Below are 21,626 nucleotides of genomic sequence, written 5' to 3' on the forward strand. Positions count from 1 at the left end.
GACCAGAAGCTTGGTCAAAAAGGTGGGTTATAAGGAGGGTCATAAAGGCGGTGAGGGAGGGGTGAGAGAAGGAATTCTATAGCTTGTGGTCCAAGTGTTTGAAGCCATTACTGCTAATGATGGTATGGAGAGAGAGGGAGTTGCAAAAGAGGCTAGGAACATAAGAACACGAATAGGCTGTTTAGCCCTTCGACCCTGTTCCACCATTCAGTGGCTGATCTGTGACCTAACTCCATATACCCACCTTAGCCCCATATCCCTTAATACCTTTTGGTTAACAAAAATCTATCAATCTCAGATTTAAAATTAACAATTGAGCTAGCACCAACTGCCATTTGCAGAGGAGTGTTCCAGACTTCTACCACCCTTTGCGTGTAGAAGTGTTTCCTAACTTCACTCCTGAAAGTCCTGGCTCTAATTTTTAGATTATGTCCCCGAGTTCTGGACTCCCCAACCAGTGGAAATTGTTTCTCTCTATCTACCCTATCAGTTCCCCTTAATATCTTGAAAACTTCAATCAAGCACCCCTTAATTTTCTTAATTCCAGGGAATACAGCCCTAGTTTACGTAATCTCTCCTTGTAATTTAACCCTTGGAGTCCAGGTATCATTCTAGTAAATCTGTGCTGCACTCCCTCCAAGGCCAATATATCCTTCCTAAGGTGCGGTGCCTAGAACTGAACACAGTACTCCAGGTATGGTCTAATCAAGGCTTTGTATAGCTGTAGCATAACTTCTACCCCCATGTATTCCAGTCCTCTAGATAGAATCATAGAAGTTTACAACATGGAAACAGGCCCTTCGGCCCAACATGTCCATGTCGCCCAGTTTATACCACTAAGCTAGTCCCAGTTGCCTGCACTTGGCCCATATCCCTCTATACCCATCTTACCCATGTAACTGTCCAAATACTTTTTAAAAGACAAAATTGTACCCGCCTCTACTACTGCCTCTGGCAGCTCGTTCCAGACACTCACCACCCTTTGAGTGAAAAAATTGCCCCTCTGGACCCTTTTGTATCTCTCCCCTCTCCCCTCTCACCTTAAATCTATGCCCCCTCGTTATAGACTCCCCTACCTTTGGGAAAAGATTTTGACTATCTACCTTATCTATGCCCCTCATTATTTTATAGACTTCTATAAGATCACCCCTAAACCTCCTACTCTCCAGGGAAAAAAGTCTCAGTCTATCCAACCTCTCCCTATAAGTCAAACCATCAAGTCCCGGTAGCATCCTAGTAAATCTTTTCTGCACTCTTTCTAGTTTAATAATATCCTTTCTATAATAGGGTGACCAGAACTGTACACAGTATTCCAAGTGTGGCCTAACTAATGTCTTGTACAACTTCAACAAGACATCCCAACTCCTGTATTCATTGTTCTGACCAATGAAACCAAGCATGCTGAATGCCTTCTTCACCACCCTATCCACCTGTGACTCCACTTTCAATGAGCTATGAACCTGTACTCCTAGATCTCTTTGTTCTATAACTCTCCCCAACGCCCTACCATTAACGGAGTAGGTCCTGGCCCGATTCGATCTACCAAAATGCATCACCTCACATTTATCTAAATTAAACTCCATCTGCCATTTATCGGCCCACTGGCCCAATTTATCAAGATCCCATTGCAATCCTAGATAACCTTCTTCACTGTCCACAATGCCACCAATCTTGGTGTCATCTGCAAACTTACTAACCATGCCTCCTAAATTCTCATCCAAATCATTAATATAAATAACAAATAACAGCGGACCCAGCACCGATCCCTGAGGCACACCGCTGGTCACATGCCTCCAGTTTGAAAAACAACCCTCTGCAACCACCCTCTGTCTTCTGTCGTCAAGCCAATTTTGTATCCAATTGGCTACCTCACCTTGGATCCCGTGAGATTTAACCTTATGTAACAACCTACCATGCGGTACCTTGTCAAAGGCTTTGCTAAAGTCCATGTAGACCACGTCTACTGCACAGCCCTCATCTATCTTCTTGGTTACCCCTTCAAAAAACTCAATCAAATTCGTGAGACATGATTTTCCTCTCACAAAACCATGCTGACTGTTCCTAATCAGTCCCTGCCTCTCCAAATGCCCGTAGATCCTGTCTCTCAGAATACCCTCTAACAACTTACCCACTGCAGATGTCAGGCTCACCGGTCTGTAGTTCCCAGGCTTTTCCCTGCCGCCCTTCTTAAACAAAGGCACAACATTTGCTACCCTCCAATCTTCAGGCACCTCACCTGTAGCTGTCGATGATTCAAATATCTCTGCTAGGGGACCCGCAATTTCCTCCCTAACCTCCCATAACGTCCTGGGATACACTTCATCAGGTCCCGGAGATTTATCTACCTTGATGCGCGTTAAGACTTCCAGCACCTCCCTCTCTGTAATATGTACACTCCTCAAGACATCACTATTTATTTCCCCAAGTTCCCTAACATCCATGCCTTTCTCAACCGTAAATACCGATGCGAAATATTCATTTAGGATCTCACCCATCTCTTGTGGTTCCGCACATAGATGACCTTGTTGATCCTTAAGAGGCCCTACTCTCTCCCTAGTTACTCTTTTGCCCTTTATGTATTTATAGAAGCTCTTTGGATTCTCCTTTGCCTTATCTGCCAAAGCAATCTCATGTCCCCTTTTTGCCCTCCTGATTTCTCTCTTAACTCTACTCCGGCAATCACTATACTCTTCAAGGGATCCACTTGATCCCAGCTGCCTATGCATGTCATATGCCTCCTTCTTCTTTCTGACTAGGGCCTCAATCTCCCGAGTCATCCAAGGTTCCCTACTTCTTCCAGCCTTGCCCTTCACTTTATAAGGAATGTGCTTACCCTGAACCCTGGTTAACACACTTTTGAAGGCCTCCCACTTACCAGACGTCCCTTTGCCTGCCAACAGACTCTCCCAATCAACTTCTGAAAGTTCCTGTCTAATACCATCAAAATTGGCCCTTCCCCAATTTAGAATTTTAACTTTTGGACCAGACCTATCATTCTCCATAGCTATCTTGAAACTAATGGAATTATGATCACTGGTCCCAAAGTGATCCCTCACTAACACTTCTGTCACCTGTCCTTCGTTATTTCCCAAGAGGAGGTCAAGTTTTGCCCCCTCTCTAGTTGGGCCATCCGATATAAAGGCCAACATTCCATTAGCCTTTTTGATTATTTTCTGCACCTGCCCATGACATTTTAATGATCTATGTACATGGACCCCTAAGTCTCTTTGGGCCTTCACTGTTTCGAGCTTTTCACCATTTAGAAAGTACTCTGATCTATCCTTTTTAGGTCCAAAGTGGATGACCTCACACTTGCCTACATTGAAATCCATTTGCCACAGTTTTACCCATTCATTTAATCTATTAATATCTCTCTAATTTTATCCTTCCATCTACATTGCTTACAATGCTATCTGGCTTGGATATGTGGCTCTCTATCCGGTCATCTAAGTCGTTGATAAATACAGTGAATAGTTGAGGCCCCAACACAGATCCCTGTGGGACACCACTAGTCACATCCTGCCAATTTGAGTACTTGCCCATTATCCCTACTCTCTGTCTCCTGCCGTTCAGCCGATTTCTTAACCAGGTCAATAATTTGCCCTCAATTTCATGAGCTTCAACTTTAGCTAACACTCTCTTATGAGGGACTTTATCGAATGCCTCCTGGAAGTCCATATAAACAACATCCATAGACATTCCCCCTGTCCACTACTTTAGTCAACTCTTCAAAAAATTCAGTCAGGTTCATCAGGCATGACCTACCCTCTAAAAATCCATGCTGGCTGTCTCTGATCAGCTGAAAATTTTCAAGGTGTTCAGTCACTTTATCCTTAAATATAGACTCTAGTAATTTCCCGACAACAGATGTTAAACTAACTGGCCTATAATTCCCTGGTTTCCCTGACTCACCTTTCTTAAATTGCACCTGTCACTCCGCTATTTTCCAATCTAAAGGAACGGTTCCTGAATCAAGAGAACTTTGGGAGATTATAGTTGGGGCTTCTGCAATGTTCCCACCTAATTCCTTTAAAACCTTGGGATGGAAACCATCTGGTCCTAGGGATTTGTCACTCTTTAGTGCCATTATTTTCTTCATTACTGTTGATTTGCGTACGTTAATTATGGTGAGTCCCCGTCCCTGATTCAAAATTAGTTTTCTTGGGGTATCCAGCATTCTATCCTCTTTCTCTACTGTAAATACTGAAGCAAAGTAATTATTTAACATGTCCGCCATTTTGTTTTTTTTCATTTATAATATCACCATTATCAGTTTTTAAAAGGGCCCATATTGCTTTTTCCTAATAAAATTCTAAAAAGTTTTTGTGTTGATTTTGATATCCCTTGCAAGTTTCTTTTCATACTCCCTTTTTGTAGCTCTTACTATCTGTTTCGTCACCCTTTGCTGTTCTTTGTATCGCTCTGTCACCAGGATCTGTGCTATTTTTTGGATTTTTGTATGCTTTTTTTTTTGTTAAGTAGACTTCTTGCCCCTTGGGGTATAAACTGGTTCAGAATCACGTTAAATTCTTGTTTGAACGCCTCCCACTGATTGTCTGTCGATTTGCCCAGTTTACTGTGGACAATCTCTGTCTCATCCCATTGAAGTCGGCCTTACCTAAATTTTGGATCTTAGTAGCCGATTCAGGTTTCTCCCTTTCCAACACAACATTGAGCTCAATCATCTTATGATCGCTATTAGATAAATGTTCGCACACCGTTAGGCTGTTAAACTAAATCTGGCTCATTACTTATTATTAAATCTAATATGTCCTGAACACATTCAAGAAATTCGCTATCTTTCTCACATGAGCTTGTCTGCTTATCCCAATCTATATCCCCCATTTTTTTAAAAAAAGGCTAGAACCAGAGGAATGGAAAGTTTGGAGCGGGGTGGGATTGCAGTGCTGTAGGAAGTTATAGAGATAGAGAGGGGTGAGGTCATGAAGGACTTTAAACAGGCGGATCAGAATTTTAAATTTGAGGTTGGGGGACCGAGAGCCAATGTTAGGTCAGTGAGGATGGCTGTTGGGTGAGCAGGACTTGATATGGGGTATGGACAGCAGAGATTTGGATAAGCTGAAGTTTGGAGGGGGGGGCGGTGTCAGACGAGCACTAGAATGGTTGAGTCTGGAGTGACAAATGCATGGATGAGGGTGGAGTTGCATAATGTTATGGAGGTGGAAGTAGGCAATATTTGTGATGGAAGGGATATGGGTTTGGAAGCTCGGCTTGGGGTCGAATGGGGATGCCAAGGTCGCAAACAGTCTGGTTCAGCCTGAGAAAATGGCCAGGAAGGATGATGGAGTTGGTGGCGAGGAGATTCATTTTTTGTGAGGAGCTGAAGACAATAGCTGGGGGAAATTGTGGCTTTTCCAAGACTGGATGTCTGATAAATAGTTTGACAGAACAAAGGCAGTGGAAGGGTTGAGAGAAGTGGTGGAGTGATAGAGCTGGATGTTATTGGGGTAAATTGACCCCAGGTCTGTGGATGATGTCGTCAAGCAGTTCTTCACGTGAGCCTGATTAGTGAACGTTTTTGTTAACTGTTTGTCCATGGTAGGTATCACAACCAAGCTCTAATCTATTCTCACCTGATATTTTACATGTGCACACTTTTCAGGATGAGTCACTGGAAAATGATCAAGTGGGAATTCTGCTTGTCTATTTCTTTCTGCCCAGCCAACTGCCTTGAGGCTAGTTGTGGCAGCACAACAGCTTTGCTGACTGAGATCATCTAAATCCACACAGATTAAAGATTTAACCTGGGATCTTTTGCTCTGTATAGCTTAGTAATTTATTGGGTGTTGCCTTTATCCTCTAGGCCTTCAAGGGAGGTGGAAATGATGTATATTTAGAGTTCTGATGTCTTTCTTGATTTTTAATCATGCAACATAATAGATTTAATATAAATTATATATTGAATAGTTTATACTTCATATACCTGATATTTTGGAAATGGGAAGAAAAAGGCTTCAGTTGGCCTCTCAAATTTGCCTATTGTAAAAGGATTATTTGGGCATTATAAGGGTACTTTTTCACCTTCATGCTTCCAGTGGGAAACCTTATGCGTTTTGGTGCACATGCGGTGCCTGATTTTCTGATCGTAATACACAGCAAGCCCTGGAATTTCTGATGTGCATTTTTGGAGGCTGAAGATTTCCACCGAGCGTGCAAAGTCACAAACTTATCCTTATAAGTCATCTTTCTAAGTTTACTCAAGGTTTAGCAAGACTGTGTAGAGTCAGCTTTACTTTTGTGCAGGTTATCTTTACTTTATATGTTGCGAGGTTCTTCAAAAAAGTAAACAGATGTGATGAAACATATGAAAAACCGAATAAGCAGTGAGAAAAGGTTGCCATTTAAGTTTTAAAGTGGAGCTGGGCTTGAGGTAAAATAGCTTGTGCCCTGTTTTGCCAAGGACATCCATATTTGCAGTTATTGATCAATACACAGACCCGTCTGACTGCTGGCATGTAAACGAGTGGTTATTGTTTTTTGAGTTGCGAAGCTAGATGTCTGTGTGTATCCAGTTCTGTGTTTAAATCAAAAAGTTATGTCCTTAGAAAGTCTATAATTCACATCTTGTACTTTCCACCCACAGCTAATTATCTTCACCCTCGTAGCGACTCGATGTCGGCAACAAGGTTAGTATCTGTTTTAACAGACAATGTATTTCTTCACTTCCATTTCTGAGAAGTCTTTCTCCACGTTTCTAATCAATAATGTCTCCCTTGCAGCCACGGGACATCAGCCAAGGAAAAGCGGAAGCAGTTTTATCAAATGGGAAACAGTATGAACTCTACTGGCTCTGGCAAGAGCAGTACAACTGTGTCTAGGTAAGGTGATGTTGAATGAATTGCAGGCCTGTAGCATTATTGTTACTAGTTGAGGAATATGCTTCCAGTAATACTGCATAAACGTATTGTACTTGTACATGAAGTATAATGTATAATGATTTCTAGAAGTTTATTTATGCTTTTTACTTGAGTAAACGGTGCTGTTATAAATTTGCTTCGCAAGTTTCCAGTAAATTAGATGAGGACAGTTAATTGTATCATTGTTGTGAAAAATCAGTGGAAGTACTTTTTGGATGGGCAGCAATGTAAATACTGCAGCTTTTTAAATGCTTTGGTTTTATTTTTGCATTTTGAAATAGTCAGTAGTTATTTAGGAAAAATGTGAATTTTTACTTTGTGTTGGTGTTCTGTTCATTTTCCTGCCTTTGTCGCATATGAAAACACTTGTGTCCTTGTATAGCAGGGTGTATACAACAATAGAGTTCCTTATTTTGCAGAATAAGTACATAATATGATTTCAGACATCATTCGCTCTCCATTATTAACTCTCTTCATTGCTTTCCATCAATCTTCTATTCACAATACACTCCTGCAAAAATAATCCAAAATCTTTAATCACAAGACTGCAATGAGAAAGAAATGTCTATTGTGTTGATAATATTTGTTTTATAATCTGTATTTTGTTTTTGCTGATCATTTACATATAGTGATAATGGGGGAATTTTAAACCCCCAGGATGGGTGGGGGTGGGGCAGGTGGAGGGTTAAATTCTTAAAAACCTGGAACACGACACCAACCCACCACAGACCTGCCTACTTCTGGTTTAATCGGGGCAGGTTGGGGGGCGGGCGAGTAACCTGCTCTCGAGAGGCGGGTCAGTAATTTAAATATATTAATGAGATGTGTGCCTCAGATTTTAGCAGCCATTTGGATTTAATGGCTGCGGGCCGGGATTCCCAGGGCTTGGGAAACCCGTCAGCTAAAGGGAGGCGAGAACTGCCGGATCCAACAGATAAGTGCCTTTCCACATTGCTTGTGGGCCAGGAGGAGCAGGAGTGCTTACCCCCAGCCCCCAAAACTAACCTGCTGCGAACTCTCAGCTCCCCTCCCTCCAGCGATCTCCTTGCAACCCGCCCCCCGATCTGTCTGCACCCCCCCCCCCCCCAAATGACCTTTTTTTTTTCCCCCTGATCCTCACCCCCGGGGTGGGCTTTCCCTCCCAACAGCGACCTACTGCTGGGCGGGAAACAGAGAAAAATAATTCAAATGAGGTCTCGCCGTTAAATTCGGCAGGACCTCCGTGTTTCCCGGCTGCTAAAGGTCGGCCCTGCCCCCTCCCCGTAAATATCGGGGCCAATATCTCTGTTGTTTGCTGGTATACTACAGATATGGAATACAGGTCTTTTTAAGTACAGCCAACTTTTACTTTCAAACCTATTTGGTTATAGGATTGGAATAATTTTCCTGTATTCTACACGTTCCCTAGAACTGGCATTGTCTGACGATGTGCACATTAACAATTGTAAACAATTTTACAACACCAAGTTATAGTCCAGCAATTTTATTTTAAATTCACAAGCTTTCGGAGATTTTCTCCTTCCTCAGGTAAATGTTTCAAGATCTGAAACATTTGACATGACACATTAAACTCGACATGACACATTAACAATGTGTCATGTCGAGTTTAACTGTCTTGCTGACTATAAGTATTAGGGTATTAATAACATTTTTAAACTTGGCTGATCAGGGACGGAACAAAAGTGTGAACTCATCCGTATTGCCATTCCTTAGTGGTAGGGCTGTGTATTTTGTGGTCAAAGTTTCTAACTTTTAAGTCCATTAACTGGATTTTCAAGGTGGAAGACAAAAACACATTGGAGCGAGATGAACGCCACTTCATGTAAAGATATGAAAGCGTTTAATGTGCCATCTTATGTTTTCAGTAGCTCTAATTAACTAAAATTAATGTTTTGTCACTTTAAATACAAAATTTATAGCCACACCCGCAGTGATTCAGCCAGTTAAAATGGAGTAGCTGAATCATACAGAGCAGGAAAGTCCCACGTTCAGTTCCAGGACCTCAGTGAGCTAGTAATCTCAGTTAGGGCAGCACTTGGGGCAATGCCATTGACCTGCCACGGAGTGAAAAATCAGCCAGGGCTCCTACTCCTGACACTATCCGGTGTTGCCTGGTGTTATGGTGAGCACCAAGTAAAAATAGGATCAGGATCAGCTGTGATGCCCCCATGGTCAAATGCCCCGTGCTAACATTCATTGCACAAGCTTGCGTACGAAAAGTGCCCTCTCAAGGGAAGCAATGGAGGGCTGCTGCCACCCATCAAGCCATACCCCAGTAAGAGTTGATACCTTCAGATGAAAAGGGAAAATGTGATTTATGGTATAGTCCTAATTCTAGTGACTGATGAATTGTATTTGCATAATTATTTTGTTCATTCTGGGATGTGGGCATCGCTGGCAAGGCTGGCATTTATTGCCCATCCCTAGTTGAGAAGGGCACTTTATGTTGTTGTGCAAAAGAATCACAAATTTAATGGTTGAACTACAAAGCCACAATTGTCTTTGTTCATTTTTCCAGTTAGTTTGTTTAAATATTTAAATAATTTTTACTTGCTGCACTTTTGCATTCTTTTGAATGCAACAAATTTTAGACTAATTTTTATTAATATTTTCAGTGTTTCAGAATTATTGGATCTCTATGAAGAAGACCCTGAAGATGTCCTGTATAATCTTGGATTTGGAGCAGATGAACCTGACCTTGCATCTAAAATTCCATGTCGATTTTTTAATGCTTCATCATTTGCAAGAGGAATAGATTTTAAACTATTTTTAGATGCTCAAATGCAACGCATGGAATGGGACAATCCAAATTTTGCCCTTACAAGTAGGTTTTTAAATTTTTCATATGAATTAATATTTTGTAGAGGTGTGTTTCACATCTGCCGTCATTACCTAAACGGATGGTTTACCTGTATATTCATTTTCTAAAGAATTAATCATGCTTCCTGTTTATTTAAAAAAGGAAAAGAGATTTATGTTTGAACACAAGTCAATCTCCTATCCCTGATGGCTGCAGGTGTTCCAAGTAGCATGATGCTTGGAGAATCTTGGCCCAGTTCTCAGGGAGAATAAGTACCAGAGTGCAAACTTGTTCATAATTTGACACTAAGTTGGCAGTTCCAAGCCACAAGGATGGCTGATGTGGGAGTTGGGGCAGTGTTGAAAGTGTTTTATAGTCTACTTTTGATAATGCTATACCAGACTGAAGGTACTTGATGCTGACACTGGACGGGAGAACTGCTCCATTCTCCAGCAATAACAACCCTCACTTTCAACACAAGTTCCCCCCCTCTCTCAAAACAAACACAAAAAAGTAATGGAGTACATAAGAATAGGTAGAAAAGGGAGAGATTTTAAGCAATTCAGTTCCTTGGTGCTGCTATCAGAATAAAAGTAAAACATTACTATTCTTCAAAGTTGTTAGAAGTAACATTAGTGCAAAATATGTTTTCTTTTACATTTGTTTCTGCTTCCATTTTGATGTAAGTCAGACCCATTGTCTTTTCCTGGTTCTTTGTGTTTCTTATTTCTGATTTTTCATTTCACTACCTTTCAACAATTCCTTTGTTTAATACACTATTTAGATGAGGAATTAACTACGGACAACACTGCAGTCAGGACAAATGTAGCAGCACTTACGAAGTAGATAGTTTTCAGCCTTGTCTCTGGAAGCAATCCTGCCTCAGCCTCCACTGTAAATGCTAAGTAGCACTGGCGTTGAGGGCAGAATTGCCCAGAAAACGTAGCAGTTGGGGTGCTGAGTGCCTAAAGTACTCCTTACCTCTGCACAAGCAATGACGTGCTTTCATGACACTTTTTTTCTTTTCATCGTTGAGAAAGATATTGGTGCTTAAGAAAATAGCTGTGAATGTCCATATCTGAAAAGCTGAACGTGGTGTAGAATAGCCCACCAGTATCAGTGAGGCAGTTTCTACTGCAGTGGGGCTGGGAGCCAGCACAAGAGAACTTCTTTAGGAACCGATAAGATCTATCAGTATTGTATGTGTACACATCTATGATCCATTAAAAATCTTGCATATGTAGTGCACACTTCCTAGAAGTGCCACACTTACTTCCTGAAACACTTTCCCTATCACACTTTGTTGATAACACACTGTTTTAAAACAGTAGGGGTATGTTCTGAGCATTGCCACAGGAGATCTGCTAGTTACATAAAAGTGTTGTAGAATAAAATCTGAAGGATTCTAGCATATATTACACACCTGTTCTCTCGGCTATTTAGTTTCCATTAAATCTGGTTTCCTTTTTTTGAAAATAGGCGATTTTCTCTCTCGCTCATTGATATTTGTACTTCATTGTACAATTCGGCCTGACTATTTTAGCAGACTTTCCTATATTTGTGTTAAAACATGAACACTTCAGTCATCTTTGTGTTCCAAGTCTGTGATCTGAAATGTCTTAAAAAGTGTTATCTTAATGCATAGATTACTAGATTGGCAAGTTTTGTTTTACAAATACCTTTAAGGTATTTTTCTCTGTGATGTGCAGTAATAACAGTATCTACTGCAGTTCATGTGGTATGATGGCACGTCAAATAGCATGATTAGCTTTTGGCTAGCAGCCATTCATTACTGTTTACCATGATAGCTCTCACCCAGGAGTTCAACTGTTATATGCACTAATTGTAAAAAGAAAATACAGAGCAGGGTATATTTCAAGGATGTAGCATGTCTACCATTCGAATGACTTTGAGAAATGACTTGGGTACTGCTGTTATAGCTTATGTTGGTGTTGAATCCTTCAGTGTATTGTTGCTTCCTAATATGCATCATGTGTATTTTCCTTTGTATAATAAATTCTTCCCTTCAATTATAGGTCGGTTTCGCCAGATTAAAGTTCTCACAACAGTGGCTAATGTATTCTCCTCACTGTATTCTCAAGTGACTGGCGCTCCTATAAAAAGGATTGGTAGCACGGGTGAAGTGCCAGCTGCAGTTCCAGCTCTTGCAATTGGAAACAATGCAGCTGCTAGACTAAAGAAGACCGTAACAAAACTCAACTTACTCGGGGCTCAACAGGTAAAAGCAGCAGAAACAGGTGATCAAACAATTTCACCAGACACACAAAATTCAAAAGCATCACAGTCTTCTGGGACTGACAATGAGAACAAAGAGGAGGTAAAACAAAAGAAAGAAGTAAGGTTGCAGAAATGGCGCAGCTTGACCGACCCTTCACTGAAACCAGTAACTGAAGAAGTGATGGGTGGAAGTGATGGTCCTTTTAGCCCCTCAGTATCTATTCCTCAGGAAAATGCATTCAACATAGCAAATGGTCATACAGAATCCAAGCAGATTGGGGCTGCTCCAACTAAAGAAGAAACGGAGAATAGCTCACATGAGAAGAGTGGTCTCCCAGATTCTTCTAATATTAAAGACTTGAATATATCCACAGACATGGAACTTGAAGCCATCAGTGAGCAGGAAAGTGCAGGGTTTTTGTGCACAAGACCAGTGTGTTCAACTCCTGACAAAGGGCCAGCTGCAGCTATTCAGCATCCACTGGTGAAAACTTTGATGGAGGAGCAGAAGGAATTCTCATTTGATTTAGAAGAGGTAAGTCGTTACATTACAGTTTTGTGTTTAGTTTTTAAAAGATTTGTTAAACATGTTATTTGCAATATTAATCTGCAGCCCTCCAGCCATTGTAAATGTTAGGTGTTTCTCGTCCCATTTTAACTCTCATAGGAACATAGGAACAGGAGTAGGCCATTCAGCCCCTCGTGCCTGCTCTGCCATTTGATAAGATTATGGCTGATCTGTGATCTAGCTCCATATACCTGCCTTTGGCCCATATCCCTTAATACCTTTGGTTGCCAAAAAACTATCTATCTCACATTTAAATTTAGCAATTGAGCTAGTATCAATTGCCGTTTGTGGAAGAGAGTTCCAAACTTCTACCACCCTTTGTGTGTAGAAATGTTTTCTAATTTCGCTCCTGAAAGGTCTGGCTCCAATTTTTAGACTGTGCCCCCTACTCCTAGAATCCCCAACCAGTGGAAATAGTTTCTCTCTATCCACCCTATCCGTTCCCCTTAATATCTTATAAACTTCGATCAGATCACCCCTTAACCTTCGAAACTCCAGAGAATGCAACCCCAATTTGTGTAATCTCTCCTCGTAACTTAACCCTTGAAGTCCTGGTATCATTCCAGTAAACCTACGCTGCACTTCCTCCAAGGCCAATATGTCCTTCCGAAAGTGCGGTGCCCAGAACTGCTCACAGTACTCCAGGTGCGGTCTAACCAGGGTTTTGTATAGCTGCAGCATAACTTCTGCCCCCTTGTACTCTTACCCTCTAGATATAAAGGCCAGCATTCCATTAGCCTCCTTGATTATTTTCTGCACCTGTTCATGACACTTCAATGATCTATGAACCTGAACCCCTAAGTCCCTTTGGACATCCACTGTTTTTAACTTTTTACCATTTAGAAAGTACCCTGTTCTATCCTTTTTTGATCCAAAGTAAATAACCTCACATTTGTCTGCATTGAATTCCATTTGCCACAATTTTGCCCATTCACCTAATCTATCAATATCCCTTTGTAATTTTATGTTTTCATCTACACTGCTTACAATGCCACCAATCTTTGTGTCATCGGCAAACTTAGATATGAGACTTTCTATGCCTTCATCTAAGTCGTTAATAAATATTGTGAATAATTGAGGACCCAAGACACATCCCTGCGGGACTCCACTAGTAACATCCTGCCAATGTGAATACTTACCTATTATCCCTACTCCCTGTCGCCTTTCGCTCAGCCAACTTCCTAACCAAGTCTGTACTTTTCCCTCGATTCCATGGGCTTCTAACTTAGCTAACAATCTCTTATGTGGGACCTTATCAAATGCCTTCTGGAAGTCCATATAAATAACATCCATTGACATTCCCCTGTCCACTACTTTAGTCACTTCTTCAAAAAATTCCATCAGGTTTGTCAGGCACGACCTACCTTTCACAAATCCATGCTGGCTCTCTCTGATTAACTGAAAATTCTCGAGGTGTTCAGTCACCCTGTCCTTAATTATAGACTCCAGCATTTTCCCCACAACAGATGTTAGGCTAACTGGTCTATAATTCCCCGGTTTCCCTCTCTCTCCTTTCTTAAAAAGCAGAGTGACATGTGCAATTTTCCAATCTAGAGGGACAGTTCCTGAATCTAGAGAACTTTAAAGATTTTTTTAAATTTCAAGATGAGCGATCCTCTTGCTATCCTTTCAGGGTGACAATTTTAGGTGTGGACTCCTGCAGCATTTTGGGGCTGCTCATTTCTGTTGACCAGCCCTTGTTTCAGAATACAGATGTGATAGAGTTGATGTTATGTCTGTCAGTCAAGCTGACCTGGGGTGTTGGGCTGCAGTAAAACAACCCACCTTGGGACTTTGTCTTTTTGTTTTTTTAATACCACTTTCAATTTGAATGTTGGCCAGTTGAGTGGAGTAACCTGTTGGAGCTGTCAGTGCAAGTTTGAACACAAATCGCACCATGTTATTTCCATAGCTGATACGCACCTTCTGATATTTGCATTTTTATATGTTTATTTTTTTATCGTACATTTGTCTAAGGCTCTCTTTGTGGTTTCGTTAAGACTATTTTGAAGCACTTGTGTTTTTGGATACAGTACTGGGTTATGTTTTTAAATACAATACTGGGTTATGTTCTATATAACAATCTGTTTAGTTCTTGCCAAAAAGGTGTTATAACAGACCTGATTCCTTCAGTAATTTTGCATAATTCAATTCCATATTCGTGATATATCAAACAGAAACTTTAGTGTATTTTATGTTCTGGTGACGAACCACACACTCAAAATCACAAACTTAAACTGAACATATCGTTTGCTGATTTGTTTTTCGCCATGAATGGTGGTCTTGACAAAAAAGAGAAACTGTGGATTGTATACATTAGGTGCAATTTTAAATCATTTTTTGTTTAATATAACGTATCAATACAATTGAGTAGCAAGCCACTGTCCTATCGCACATCCTAAATGTGCTCTGCACTTCTTTATATTCTGATAAATATTTGAGAGTTGACATTCCTCTGCTTTGTGAAAAGGTGAACATGTGATAGAAATACTGGAGAAAGTAACAGTGGTTTAATCATCTGCTATGAGCATTCCTACCCCTTAAAAACAGGTACTAGCAAGGCTTGTGAAAAAGTTGGAAAGAAAGGTTAGTTAAAATTGTTAAGGGTCATGTCTCAATTCCTGCAGCATTCTACACCAGAAAATGAGTATTAATGGAGATGGTAATCGGGGACTATCAGAAGGTGAAACATACCTTAATTGAAGGCTACGAGTGTGAAGACTTGAGTATCAGGAGATTAGTGATTAGTGCTGGCATTTTCTGATGGTTATTATGTATGTAGCAACCAGTGCCAACATACTATGGTGGATACGGAGATGCGGCAGGTCCATAAATCGAGAGGGCAGAAGAGGCTCATGAGTTGCTATGATATATACTTGGGCCTGGTGGAGGAGCAGTGCATAAGGAGAGTCAGGCTAATCATGCAGGTTGTGACAGAGGTATGTCACTTGGTGCACAAAGAACTGTAGAGACAATCAACCATCCGCAGTGCTTTACCAATGTTATTGAAGGTCAAAAGTGTCCTTAACTTTTATGCCACAGGGACCTTTCAGGTGCACACAAGGGACATTTTAGATAACTTAGAATTGTTCAATGTTACCACGCAGAAATGGGCCATTTTCCCCTCTGGTTTGTGCCCAAGTTTTTTGTCACTTGAGCTACTTGCTATTTCCCACATCTTTAATAATCTCCTTTTTCAAGTAACTTTCTAATTCTTTTCTTTAAAAAACGTATCGACTCCACTTCAACAACAGTTTGAGGCTGGGGATTCTGCATTCTGCAAATGAAACTAAAATTGTATGTGACCAAGTATTTAGTTTTGTAATGTAAATGAAAAATTGACAGTATTACAAAAATGTCTAATCCTGACAGTTTTGAGTTTTGTTCTCTGAAAATAAATGCTAGCATTGAATTTGGCAAACTGCCATTCCATAAAATTTCAGTGACTAAACTTTCCTGTTAAACCTAGCTGAGCCCAGATTGTGTATCATACCTTTCACCATACTCATATTTTCTAACACATTATAGTCAAATAAACTATTTAGCACATTTTCTGTTCTTGCAGCTTATAATGAATAATTACGAGAATTATTTAAGTGCCATAGGATAATCTAAGTCTGGTGTGTATATATTTCCTGCTTTTCTGCTTGTTTGTGTATTTTTGTGCAATTACGGTATTATAATTGCCTGAGGCTTAAAGATGATGAGAAATTATTATTACTGAATTTTAATCCACAGATATATTCAGGCTTAGGGTAGGGGGAGCTTGGGGGGAGGTTTTGCTTAGTGGGGAAGGGCTGAAGCAGCAGAGGCAGCTCAATGAACGGTCTCAATCTTAATGACGAAGTCCATGAGCTCCTCACACTTGGTGTTGGAGGTGAGGGGAGAGAGGTTTAAGGAGACGGTTGGTATTGGAGAAAAGGAGCTGGGGGTTATCTTTGCATTCCAGGATAACCCTGGACTAGTGTGTGATTTTGACACTGGAATGTGCAGCCTGGTAGCGCTTGATGTGGTCCAACCAGATCTGGTGATATATGGCTAAACCAGTTGTGTGCCAGATACGCTGAATCCTGTACCCATTGGACTTGAAGGACCGAAAATGGGGCTATACTAGGGGGATCGACCAGGATGGAAGAGATTAAGGATCTTGCTCGAGACAAGAGCGTCAAAGATGACATGAAGGAGTGGTTAAGCAGATCTACAGCTGGGCAGTATTGTGAATACGTGGCCAAAGACTAGGCTTTTGGGATTTGCAAAGTTCAGTTGCAAGGCATTTGGGGGAAGAGTTGTTTCCAGGGACAACCACAGAAGGAAACAGAGTTAGAAAGGGGAAGAGGAATCTGGGTGGTGAAGGATATGAGGAAATGATCGGATATAGCCTTGTCTGACAGTAGAGAGGCCATGGGAGATGACAAGGTCTTGGGGCTATCTGCGAGTATGGGGAGGGGAATTTAATTTAGAGGGTACAGGAGGATAGTGAATTCAGAGGCGTGAGGGCAATGGGAGCTAAGCTAAAGATTGAAATCATCGAGGATGAGAAGTTACTCGGTGCAGAAGGAAGGACATCTCGGTGAGAAACCTCCTTCTTGACGCCAATTCCATTAAACTGCTGACCAGCCAACTTCCGTTTCTACACCCCACATTAGCTGACAATGTAAATGATTCCCTCTCCTCAGGTACTGTCCCTCTTGCTTTCAAAACTGCCAGCATCATCCCCCTCCTCTAAAAACCTAATCTCGACACCTCTCCTTGCAATCCACAGCCTCATCTCAAACCTCCCTTTGCTCCCAAGTCCTTGAACATGTGGTCACCTCCCTATTCCATGCCCATCTTTCCTGCAACTCTATGTTTGAATCATTCCTATCAAGTTTCTGCCACAGCACTGAAACAGCCCTAACCAAAGTCACAAATGACCTCCAATGTGACCGTGACCATGGTGCATTATCCCTCATTGACCTCTTTGCAGCCTTTGACACCGTTGACCATGCCTTCAGCATCTACCTCTTCAAGTCCCTCAGGATCTTACATGTTTCAATAAGATCACCTCTCATTCTTCTAAACTCCAGTGTATACAGGCCCAACTTGTCCAACCTTTCCTCATAAGATAACCCCCTCATTCCAGGAATCAGTCCAGGGAACCTTCTCTGAACCGCCTCTAAAGTAATTATGTCCATTCTTAAATAAGGAGACCAAAACTGCACACAATATTCTAGATGTGGTCCCACCAATGCCCTGTACAACTGTAGCAAAACATCTCTACTTTTATATTCCAGTCCCCTTCCAATAAATGACAACATTCCATTTGCCTTCCTAATCACTAGCTGAACCTGCATTCTAACTTTTTGTGATTCATGTACTAGGACATCCAGATCCCTGTGTACCTCAGAGTTAGAATCATAGAAGTTTACAACATGGAAACAGGCCCTTCGGCCCAACATGTCCATGTCGCCCAGTTCTGCAATCTCTCTCCATTTAAATAATATACTGCTTTTCTATTTCTCCTGCCAAAGTGGACAAGTTCACATTTTCCCACATTATACTCCATCTGCCAAATTTTTGCCCACTCACTTAACCTATCTATATCCTTTGCAGACTCCTTATATCCTCTTCACAACTTACATTCCTACCTACCTTTGTGTCATCAGCAAATTTAGCAACCATACATTCGGTCCCTTCATCCAAATCATTGATATAGATTGTAAATAGTTGAGGCCCAAGCACTGATCCCTGTGGCACTCCACTCGTTACATCTTGCCAACCTGAAAATGACCCATTTATGCCTACTCTCTGTTTCCTGTTAGCTATCCAATCCTTTATCCATGCTAATATGTTACCCTCTACACCACGAGCTCTTATTTTGTGTAGTAGGTTCCTGGTCCTCTAATGCCTCAAATTTAAAAATGTTATCCTCGTTTTTAAATCCCTTCAGGGCTTTACCCCTCCCTATCTCTCTAACCTCCTCCAGGCCTGCAACCTCGCTCCCTGAACTCCTTCAGACTCTGGTCTCCTGTGCATCCCTCTCCCCTTCACCCCATCACTGGCAACCTTCAAGTGCCTAAGCTCCACGCACTGGAATTCCCTCTCTAAACTCCTCCACCTCCCTCTTCTCCTTTAAAATGCACTTTAAAATCCATCTCTGACAAAGCTTTTGGTCACTCCTCCTTTGTCTTGACGTTCGTTGTTGTCTAATTACACCACTGTGAAGCACCATGGGATGCTTTTCTATGTTAAAGGCACTATATAAATGTAAGTTGTTGTTACAGATGCTTTCAATTTGGAAGTAATAAAATTTAAACTGTTAACTATTTAGTACAACATGCAAATAAGGAAAAAGGCTGAAATGGTAACAGTAAGAGTCATACTCTGATAACATAGGAGCAGGAGTAGGCCGTACAGCCCCTCGAGCCTGCTCTGCCATTCAATAAAATCATGGCTGATCTTCGACCTCAACTCCACTTTCCTGCCTGATCCTCATGCCCCTTGATTCCCCTAGAGTGCAAAAATCTATGTATCTCAGCCTTGAATATACTCAAAGACTCAGCATTCACAACCCTCTGGGGTAGAGAATTCCAAAGATTCATAACCCTCTGAGTGAAGAAATTCCCCCTCATCTCGTTCTTAAATGGCCGGCCCACATATCCTACGACTATGCCCTCTAGTTCTAGACTCTCCAGCCAGGGGAAACAATCTCTCAGCCTCTACCCTGTTCAGCCCCCTCAGAATCTTATGTTTCAATGAGATCACCTCTCATTCTTCTAAACTCCAGAGAGTATAGGCCCATTCTACTTAAAACCAGCTGTTGATTTTGCCTTTCTTTCAAAGGTTCTTCTAACTTAATTGTCTGCAAAATCTAAATGGTTGTGCTATAATTTATTTTATAACTTTATTGAACAGGTTCAAAGCAATGAAGGTGAAGGGCTAAATGTTCCAGCAACCAATAATCCTGCTCCACTTGACAGAGTTTCAGCAGTTAATAAAGGTAAATAGAATAATACGTACTTGAAAGACTTAAAAACACATTCTTTTTTTCCAGATTTAATGAAGAAGATATTCATTTGTTTTAAGTATAAAATGGCTCTTTGGCTTTGACATCCAGATCTTGGATCTATTTTCTAAGCTGTGGCACTAAGACACTTACGGCAACAATGTAGAGGGATAGAACACATTAAAGTAAATTTGCCCTGTACCTTGAAATCTACGAATGTTTTTACCTCTCTTTGTGTAAATCTCATAGAATCATAGAAGCTACAACATGGAAACAGGCCCTTCGGCCCAACATGTCCATGTCGCCCTGTTTATACCACTAAGCTAGTCCCAATTTCCTGCACTTGGCCCATATCCCTCTATACCCATCTTACCCATGTAACTGTCCAAATGCTTTTTAAAAGACAAAATTGTACCCGCCTCTACTACTGCCTCTGGCAGCTCGTTCCAGACACTCACCACCCTTTGAGTGAAAAAATTGCCCCTCTGGACCCTTTTGTATCTCTCCCCTCTCACCTTCAATCTATGCCCCCTCGTTATAGACTCCCCTACCTTTGGGAAAAGATTTTGACTATCTACCTTATCTATGCCCCTCATTATTTTATAGACTTCTATAAGATCACCCCTTAACCTCCTACTCTCCAGGGAAAAAAGTCCCAGTCTGTCAAACCTCTCCCTATAAGTCAAACCATCAAGTCCCGGTAGCATCCTAGTAAATCTTTTCTGCACTCTTTCTAGTTTAATAATATCCTTTCTATAATAGGGTGACCAGAACTGTACACAGTATTCCAAGTGTGGCCTCACCAATGCCCTGTACAACTTCAACAAGACATCCCAACTCCTGCATTCAATGTTCTGACCAATGAAACCAAGCATGCCGAATGCCTTCTTCACCACCCTATCCACCTGTGACTCCACTTTCAAGGAGCTATGAACCTGTACTCCTAGATCTCTTTGTTCTATAACTCTCTCCAATGCCCTACCATTAACGGAGTAGGTCCTGGCCCGATTTGATCTATCAAAATGCATCACCTCACATTTATCTAAATTAAACTCCATCTGCCATTCATCGGCCCACTGGCCCAATTTATCAAGATCCTGTTGCAATCCTAGATAACCTTCTTCACTGTCCACAATGCCACCAATCTTGGTGTCATCTGCAAACTTAGTAACCATGCCTCCTAAATTCTCATCCAAATCATTAATATAAATAACAAATAACAGCAGACCCAGCACCGATCCCTGAGGCACACCGTTGGACACAGGCATCCAGTTTGAAAAACAACCCTCTACAACCACCCTCTGTCTTCTGTCGTCAAGCCAATTTTGTATCCAATTGGCTACCTCACCTTGGATCCCGTGAGATTTAACCTTATGTAACAACCTACCATGCGGTACCTTGTCAAAGGCTTTGCTGAAGTCCGTGTAGACCATGTCAACTGCACAGCCCTCATCTATCTTCTTGGTTACCCCTTCAAAAAACTCAATCAAATTCGTGAGACATGATTTTCCTCTCACAAAACCATGCTGACTGTTCCTAATCAGTCCCTGCCTCTCCAAATGCCCGTAGATCCTGTCCCTCAGAATACCCTCTAACAACTTACCCACTGCAGATGTCAGGCTCACCGGTCTGTAGTTCCCAGGCTTTTCCCTGCCGCCCTTAAACAAAGGCACAACATTTGCTACCCTCCAATCTTCAGGCACCTCACCTGTAGCTGTCGATGATTCAAATATCTCTGCTAGGGGACCCGCAATTTCCTCCCTAACCTCCCATAACGTCCTGGGATACACTTCATCAGGTCCCGGAGATTTATCTACCTTGATGCGCGTTAAGACTTCCAGCACCTCCCTCTCTGTAATATGTACACTCCTCAAGACATCACTATTTATTTCCCCAAGTTCCCTAACATCCATGCCTTTCTCAACTGTAAATACCGATGTAAAATATTCATTTAGGATCTCACCCATCTCTTGTGGTTCCGCACATAGATGACCTTGTTGATCCTTAAGAGGCCCTACTCTCTCCCTAGTTACTCTTTTGCCCTTTATGTATTTGTAGAAGCTCTTTGGATTCTCCTTTGCCTTATCTGCCAAAGCAATCTCATGTCCCCATCTCAAGTTATAAATATTTTTCTTCTGGCATTTTAAAGCCATTTAA

General features: G+C 41.4%; 1 protein-coding gene across 3 annotated transcripts in view; it reads left to right on the top strand.

Annotated features, from left to right (window-relative positions):
* itprid2 (ITPR interacting domain containing 2) overlaps window positions 1–21,626 on the top strand; it is a 145,417-nt gene that overhangs the window by 91,431 nt on the left and 32,360 nt on the right. For all 3 annotated transcript variants that reach the window (XM_067987672.1, XM_067987673.1, XM_067987674.1), the window contains 5 exons: window positions 6,605–6,647; window positions 6,741–6,839; window positions 9,494–9,702; window positions 11,715–12,451; window positions 19,379–19,463. In XM_067987672.1, coding sequence (XP_067843773.1) covers window positions 6,605–6,647; window positions 6,741–6,839; window positions 9,494–9,702; window positions 11,715–12,451; window positions 19,379–19,463 — 1,173 coding nt within the window. The remainder of the gene's footprint in view (window positions 1–6,604; window positions 6,648–6,740; window positions 6,840–9,493; window positions 9,703–11,714; window positions 12,452–19,378; window positions 19,464–21,626) is intronic.

Source organism: Heptranchias perlo, chromosome 7, assembly GCF_035084215.1.
Source record: "Heptranchias perlo isolate sHepPer1 chromosome 7, sHepPer1.hap1, whole genome shotgun sequence".
Taxonomy (NCBI): domain Eukaryota; kingdom Metazoa; phylum Chordata; class Chondrichthyes; order Hexanchiformes; family Hexanchidae; genus Heptranchias; species Heptranchias perlo.